The sequence below is a fragment of the Citrus clementina genome, unplaced genomic scaffold, assembly GCF_000493195.1.
Source record: "Citrus clementina cultivar Clemenules unplaced genomic scaffold, Citrus_clementina_v1.0 scaffold_5, whole genome shotgun sequence".
Classification (NCBI taxonomy): Eukaryota; Viridiplantae; Streptophyta; class Magnoliopsida; order Sapindales; family Rutaceae; genus Citrus; species Citrus x clementina.
The window spans coordinates 42,749,076-42,756,658 of record NW_006262201.1 but is presented as its reverse complement, the minus strand read 5'-3'; the positions used below and the strand labels follow the sequence as shown (position 1 = coordinate 42,756,658).

At 43.7% G+C, this 7,583-nt stretch overlaps 1 protein-coding gene across 1 annotated transcript; it reads left to right on the top strand.

Annotated features, from left to right (window-relative positions):
- Nucleotides 1–221: 221 nt before the first annotated feature.
- On the top strand, nucleotides 222–3,148 carry LOC18041190 (probable serine/threonine-protein kinase PIX13). Its single transcript, XM_006435305.2, has 5 exons — nucleotides 222–701; nucleotides 1,612–1,747; nucleotides 1,834–1,973; nucleotides 2,051–2,174; nucleotides 2,296–3,148. The coding sequence occupies exons 1-5, from the start codon at nucleotides 243–245 to the stop codon at nucleotides 2,760–2,762; spliced, it is 1,326 nt and encodes a 441-aa protein (XP_006435368.1). The 5' UTR covers nucleotides 222–242; the 3' UTR covers nucleotides 2,763–3,148.
- Nucleotides 3,149–7,583: the final 4,435 nt, after the last annotated feature.

Genomic DNA, 7,583 nt, shown 5'->3' with positions numbered 1-7,583 from the left:
ATTCTAATAGAATATGAAATAAAAAAGGTCGTCGTCTCCTTATTAACATAAAGGCATAGCGAAGAAGCCACCAGGTCAGTCGAGTTCATGTTCATGATCTATATATATCTATATATAGACCATGAAGAATTAAGAGAAAGAGAGAGAGAGAGAGAGAGAGAGAGAGAGAGAGAGAGAGAGAGAGAGAGAGAAGGTTAAATCATCATCAACATCGTCATATATCAATCAAATTAAAATAAAACATGGGTCTCTGCTATGGAACTCCAGTAGATGATGGCCCAAGCAAACCGCCCAGTCCAGGTAGCCGAACAGGTGCCAACTCACTAACTGGAAAAGAAAACAAAGCGGATGGATTAGAGATGGCGGGAGAGATCAATGACGTAAAGGATGAACATGAGAGGAAAGCTGATGATGCTGATGAAGGTCGACAATTAGGGGATGGTGATGGTGGTGATAAGAATATGCCATCGAGTGGAGAGATAGTGACGCCGAACTACTTGAAAATGTTTACGTTGCAAGATCTGAGGGCGGCCACCAAGAATTTTAGACCCGATACAATGCTGGGTGAGGGCGGTTTCGGACGAGTTTTCAAGGGCTGGGTTGATCACAAAACCCTTGCCCCCACCAAAGTTGGCGTTGGCAAGGCCGTCGCCGTCAAGAAATCTAACCCTGATAGCATCCAAGGCTTGCGAGAATGGCAAGTAAGTTCTTTCTTCCGTTCTTTTCACATTTTCCTGCTTTTATGATCTTTTCATCCTACCCACCCTCTGTGCATTAACGTCCGTCCGTAAAAAACATCATCACCAGATTCAGAATCAAATCCGGATCGTTGCTGTTTTTTCATTTCTAATACGTATACGTACGTACTTTCCGTACTATCAATTAATTTCTCTACAAATGTCCAGCTCTTTTCTATTCCACAATAACCAGCCGGCCGACTGTCATCTATGCAAATATTAATTCACTTTTCAGTTTCATTTGTGTATATTTTCACAACCATATTGTTACAATTTTTTCCCATATACTTATCTTGTTTTTTTATTACTCATATAAGATTTTCAATATAACGAAAAGCCGGAAGAAATTGTAATTAATTGCTATTCAGAAATCATTGTTAACTAATGATATTATGTGTGTGTGTGTGTGTGTGTGTGTGTATGTATTCTAGCCAATAATGGTACTAACCGTTAATTACGCAATGCAACCATGACGACGACACCTGTTTTTCATTTTTATTTTTATCAAGCTTAATTTGTACGGGTCTATGCTTCACAACGCACCAAGTCAATGTTTTTTGAAAATTCAAAAAAAAAAAAAGCAAAAATTTCCTAGTTGACTAAGCAAAAATTGAAGAATATTCTTTGAATTAGAATATTTTAATTTCTTTGAAAACTGAAAGAATTTTGTATTAATAAATTAACTTAGCTAACATCTAGCTAGCTAGCCAGCCAGCCAGCCAGCCTAGATCATGAAATTGAATCCTGTGCAATGACAAAATGGATGACGCAACACCATGTTTTTCAGTTAAGCGGGAGATCGATGCATTCATATTTTATATTGCTGGGAAAATTAGTTAAACAAATTTTAATTTGGGTGGGTTGGTGGGTGCAGGCCGAGGTGAAATTCCTGGGAAAATTTTCTCATCCAAATCTTGTCAAACTTATTGGATATTGCTGGGAAGATAGACAATTTCTTCTTGTCTATGAATACATGCAAAAGGGAAGCTTGGAAAATCACCTCTTCAGAAGTAAGTAACAAGAATTCATTAATAAAATTGCTTTGTGGTTGGCATGATCATTATCTGATATATATTATTATTATTATTCATTGCAGAGGGTTCTGCCGAGCCTCTCCCATGGAACACCCGCCTTAAAATAGCAATTGACGCCGCTAAGGGCCTAACTTTCTTGCACTCCTCCGAGAAGAGTGTCATATACAGAGACTTTAAGGCCTCTAACATTTTGTTGGACGGGGTAATAATTAATCCAGCACCTTACTTTAAAAACTTGTTGCTGCCTAATTACATTCTCACCAAATTTCATTTTTGCAGTCTTACAATGCCAAACTTTCGGATTTTGGGTTGGCGAAACTTGGACCTATTGATGGAAATTCACATGTAACAACGCGCATTATGGGCACTTACGGCTACGCAGCTCCTGAATATGTTGCGACCGGTAAAATCTCTTTGTTTTAGACATATTTTACATATTATAATAATAAATTATTTTTGATACGTCTTCTCTGCTTCATAATGAGTTGAAATATAAATATGCTTATTTTTATTAAAATTGACAGGTCATTTGTACGTAAAGAGTGACGTATACGGGTTTGGGGTTGTGCTACTGGAAATGCTGACGGGGTTACGTGCACTTGATACAAATCGGCCTTCTGGGGAGCACGTTTTGGTAGATTTTGCGAGGCCATCGCTTACTGACAAAAGAAGGCTCAAGAAAATAATGGATCCAAGGCTAGAGGAGCAATATCCAATAAAAGGTGCATTGCTAGCTGGTCAGATAATAATAAAATGCTTAGAAGCTGAGCCCAAAAATCGGCCGTCAATGGAGGAAGTTTTGGAAACTTTGCAAAACATTAGTGTCATCGAGATTGAACCCAAGAAGAAGGCTAAAGCTAGAGGCAATTATAATAATAACAGCAACGATAATCAACGTGGCCATCCTCATAATCGTCGGTCGCAGTCCCCGCTCCATTCCAAGCACGGTGATCACAACAATGGAACCAGAGCTCGGCGTTATCACTATTAGGTCAAATTTTCTGTTCAGAATCTTTATCATGACTCCGGTCTCCGGTGAAAAAAAGACATTAATGCGTGTACCTTCTTTTTTTTTTTTTATACGTGCATGGGAGATGCGACAGTTTTACCGCGTTACTTGTAACTTGCGATGCCAAGCCATGCCAAAATAGATAACTAACTGCACCCCCACCACTCATGCTGAGTTGAATTGACCCATTCTTTGACGGTATCAATATAATCATCAATGGGTGTGTGTATCTTGTTGTTTTTCAGTTTGGGGCTCAATCTCATTGTTGATCCAAATCCCAAGAAAGCCCAATAAGTAGCCCAAGATGTGACCATTTGAGGACCTCTATATTGGCAAGGAATGGGGTATTTATACCTATTAATTTCCTCTCCACACTTTCCTTCCAATTAAAAAATTTGTTATCTAAATAATTTCTAAAAAAAATTACTTAATTAACAATCTCTTCTCTTTTTTATCTCAATTAAAAAAATTCTCAACAATTCTTTCAGATATATTATTATAACTACAATCAATTGATATCACAAATTAAGAGGACCAGAACCCACTATTTAAAATTGGACATCAATAAAAATTTATCAATCATGAAAGTTAATAAATATTAAGAAAACTAATTTTTACCAAACACAAAAGCTAATGAATACCAAGAAAAAAAATCTAATAAATAAAAAGTATGAAATAGAGATCATGATCTACTAATAAATGGGAAAAAAAGAGTAAAATTGAGTATTTAATTTATAAAACGTGAGAGTAGAGAGCGAATATTCAATTGTCATGTAGAGAGAGAAAGAGATTACGAATATGCAATTGTAATGTAGGGAGAGAAAAAGATTAGTGAAGGGTAATTTTGAGATCTTTAAAATTTAAAATTTTAATAATGAATTTATTTTTAAAAATAAGTGTAGAAAAGAATTTGTTAGGCTTAAATAGCCCCATCCTATTTGTAATTATCGAATTAATAATGGGCAGTGAATTGTGATATTCTCCAATCTCCCCCAACTTCTTTATGTAACACAGCCACGACACCCCCCCCAAAACAATTAGATATTTCAAAATTATAATATTTTGTCAAATAATTTGTAGAAATGTAAGCAAGACCTTTTGCACAACAATTGACATATTTACACAAAATTCCGCCCGTCACAGATAAGAAAACTAGACAAGACGCTAGCTCCTTTCAAGTAAAAGCATGCCAGAAAGTAATAATATCATTGCTTTGGAATTATTTTTAATGACAAGTTGATGCGAGATTCTGGTTCTCCTCTGCCTACGACCAGGATCTCTGCTCGATCAACTTCACCACGATCAGGAGGTCTCCGCGTAAGGCTTCTTCCCCGGAGGTTCCTGCGCACACAGACAAGTCAGAGTACGCCGGTTGTTTTCCCGGCGCAAACCCTCTGACGCTCAAGTCAGATATGAAGGTTCGGGGAACGCTTGCCACAAATCTTATGGCTCTTAGATTGTTTTCTCTCTTTTAGAATCAAAATTGCTAACCCTTTTACCTTCGTTGGCTACCTTTTTATAGGCTTCCTCTGAATCCCAGTTTTCCGCTTTTTTCGAGACGGTCTGGGGCTCTGACTGCTGCGTTATGGGCAAACGGGGGATCTTGCGTGTTACGCCATGGTTCAGGGGAAAGCGTGGCTGTCGTGGTTCTGCGAGATCTTGCGTGTTACGTCACGGTTCAGGGGAAAGCGTGGCTGTCGTGGTTCTGTGAGATCTTGCGTGTTACGCCACGGTTCAGGGGAAAGCGTGGCTGTCGTGCCTAGATTCTCGGGCTGGAGAGCATGTCTTGCCAACTGCCGTCGACCGGGTCTCCTCGCTGTGAGATCTTGCGTGTTACGCCACGGTTCAGGGGAAAGCGTGGCTGTCGTGCCTAGATTCTCGGGCTGGAGAGCATGTCTTGCCAACTGCCGTCGACCGGGTCTCCTCGCCTATCGACCTCTAGCCGGAATGGCCGTATACCTCTTATAGGGAATTGGCCTCGCGGATGACAACATCGTGGACGAGCAGGATATTTCTGCTCCTGTTCCTCCGCGCACCAGGCTTTTACGGAACACACCGGTTCGCAGGACTCTGCCATCAGATATCTGCTCGTCATATCTGCTCGTCATTCCTGGTCTCGTCGACGTATTTCTCCCAAACAGTATCTCTCCCAAACACCGGTCCCCCAGTTTCTGGTGTTGGGTAATGTAGTGGACCAGCAGTGGAAACTCGACGGTTTTTGCTCGCGTGGGACTGGAAAAGGCTGCCAAGAGTCGTGTCGCATTTAATTGCGGATGCGGTGATGTGGCGGAAATCTACCCCTCCATTTGAATTTCAAACCTACGGTTGCGAGATTCTCGGAATATGCGTCATTAAATGCTGGCAGCCCAAGAGTTTGCTTCTCAGTAAGAAAACCCAAAATCTTCAAACACGAACTCGTCATTTTCTCCATTCTTGTCTCTCCGGCGAATGAACCTCGGCACCAAAACTGTCATCCCTGTCTCTCTCTGACCGAGTCCCTGCTTCAGGTATTTCTTCTATTTTCTCGGTATTGGTTAGTTGTAGGTAATTTCCTTTCTCTCTGCTTTGCTTGAGGTTGTAGTTGGCGGTGGTGTTTTGGTTAGAACTTAGGATATGTCGAAGGGTAAGGAGAAGGTCGTTGAGGTTGGTGACGACGAACTAGGTTTTTTGCCTAGTCTACCCGCTGATTCTACTTTTGACCCCGGGGCCCCCTTAGAACCCACTAGGTCTAGTGTCGGGACTAGCGCTAGGAGGATGTCCCCCCAAACGACCTCCACGAGCGGAAGTAGTGGTGAAGAGGGATCTTCTGGCTCTGGAGGCACCTTGAGTGAGAAGGGGGAAGGTGATTCTGGTGAGGTGTCTCCATCTGGAACATCACGACCAGAAGAACGGGGTACAGTAGGAGGTAGAGCCTTGTCGCGTGATTATGCCATTGATTACATGTCGTGTACGACCACGTTTGACGAGCTCAATGACCTCCGACTTAGGTATAGTATTCCTGGTGAGATACCTCTTAAGATCCCAGGAAAGAAGGATACACCTAGCCGGCCTCCTAGGGGATACGTTACCCTGTATCTGGAGAGCTTTAAGTATGGGCTGAGGTGTCCCTTGCAGCCTTACTTTGCCCGGATACTTAACGGGCTAAATCTGGCTCCTGGTCAGCTGAACCCCAACGGGTGGAGAGTGCTCTCTGGTCTGTTCATATTGTGGGACAGATGTTGCCAAAGCGAGCCCACGGTTGATGAGGTGAAGCACCTGTACCAGCTGAAGAGCAACCCTAAAGATGCCGGCTGGTACTACTTCCAATCTGGTACCAAGAGCAGGAAACCCATAACTGATCTTCCAACTGGTGGTGGTGGGACTTGGAAGAGGAAATTCTTTTTTGCTGGGGGTCCCTGGGGTCAAGTTGCACAAATAGACGGGAAGGATTGTCGCGTCCCACCCCGTTTCACGGTCCCAGGTTGCCTGCTCGCTTTAGATGTCTTGTATCCATAATTGTTCTTGCTGTATTGGTTTGTCTCTAACCAAGTGTCTGTTTGTGCTGTAGTTTCCTGGGGTGTTCACTTCCCGCTCCGACCTGGTCAGCTTAAACGGGTCGAGGCTGTACTGGCCAATTCCTGCTCGAGCCGAGAACTGCTATCTACATACAACTTACTCGAGTCTCGGTTGATACTTCCTGGCCATAAGATGGAGGACGCAGTGATTGGAGCTCTGACCAGGAAACGCTCTCGGCCTCCAACAACCGATAGGGACCAGGACAAAGATGCTCCCGCTGCGAAGCGAAAGAACATCGTGCAGCAGGTTCCTCCCTCCTGCCTCTGCTAAAGTCGGGGAATCCAGTGGAGCAGCCACTGATCCTGCTTCCTCTTCTCCACCTGTTGTGCCTCGGTCTCGCTTACCCGACAGCTGACCAGAACACTTGGTTCCCTATCTCAATGAGTTGTCTAAACTCGTGAGCAAGAAGGACCTGGAGGGCTTTGACGGTTGTACCCTGGGCGAGCTGGTGGGAGCCATGCAGTATAGCGCTTTCCATCTCAGCTGCATGGCCACCTACTATAAGGCCAAGGTAGGCCGTTACGACAGGAAGATGAAGGAGGACATTCAATCGGCGACGACCAGAGCTGACGTTGCCGAGAAAAAAGCGGGGGAGCTAAACGTTGAGAACCTCAAGCTGATAGAGCAAGAGTCTCTTGCTCAAGCAAAAGCCATTACCCTCGAGGAGGAGCTGACCAAGGTTAAGGAGGATCTCCAAGGGCAGAGGGCTATGTATGAGGCTCAGCTCGAATCTCTCCGCGATTCCCACCGAGCTCATGTAGAGAACTTGGAGAGGGAGGCCGACAACCAGTACGACCATGGATTTCGGCATTCCTATCGTTGTATCATGGCCGTCCTCGGAAAGCAACACCCTGATCTGAAGATGGATGACCTTGCAGCTGGTGTTGCTCAACATATGGACGAGGAGGCGGCCAAGGAAGATGCCGAAGGGGTAGAGCCGATCGTGATTGAGGAGGGAGACTCTCCTCCTCGTGCAGTCCCTGCTGATGTTGGCGAGGCGAGCGCCCCTCTGGATGCAACTGGTGATACTCCTCCTGCACCTGAGGAGGTCCAGCCAACCGACGCTGCTGGGCTTACTGATCCACAACCTTCCTGATATGTTTCTTGTATTGTAATGAACAATGTTTGTGAAGATTATCTGCTTTGTTAATTATTAACAAATTAATAGAAATGTTTTTGATTACTCTCTTGTGTGGTAATTACGAGAGCCTGCTCGTCTTCGTCTGGTCGAGCTGGCTATGGCTTGGT

What these genes read in the sequence shown, in the direction of transcription:
- LOC18041190 (XM_006435305.2), top strand. Translation starts at nt 243, where the DNA reads ATGGGTCTCTGCTATGGAACTCCAGTAGATGATGGCCCAAGCAAACCG. An exon ending in AAGGCTTGCGAGAATGGCAA is followed by an intron (nt 702 to 1,611) that starts GTAAGTTCTTTC and finishes TGGTGGGTGCAG; the next exon opens with GCCGAGGTGAAATTCCTGGG. An exon ending in TCCTGAATATGTTGCGACCG is followed by an intron (nt 2,175 to 2,295) that starts GTAAAATCTCTT and finishes TAAAATTGACAG; the next exon opens with GTCATTTGTACGTAAAGAGT.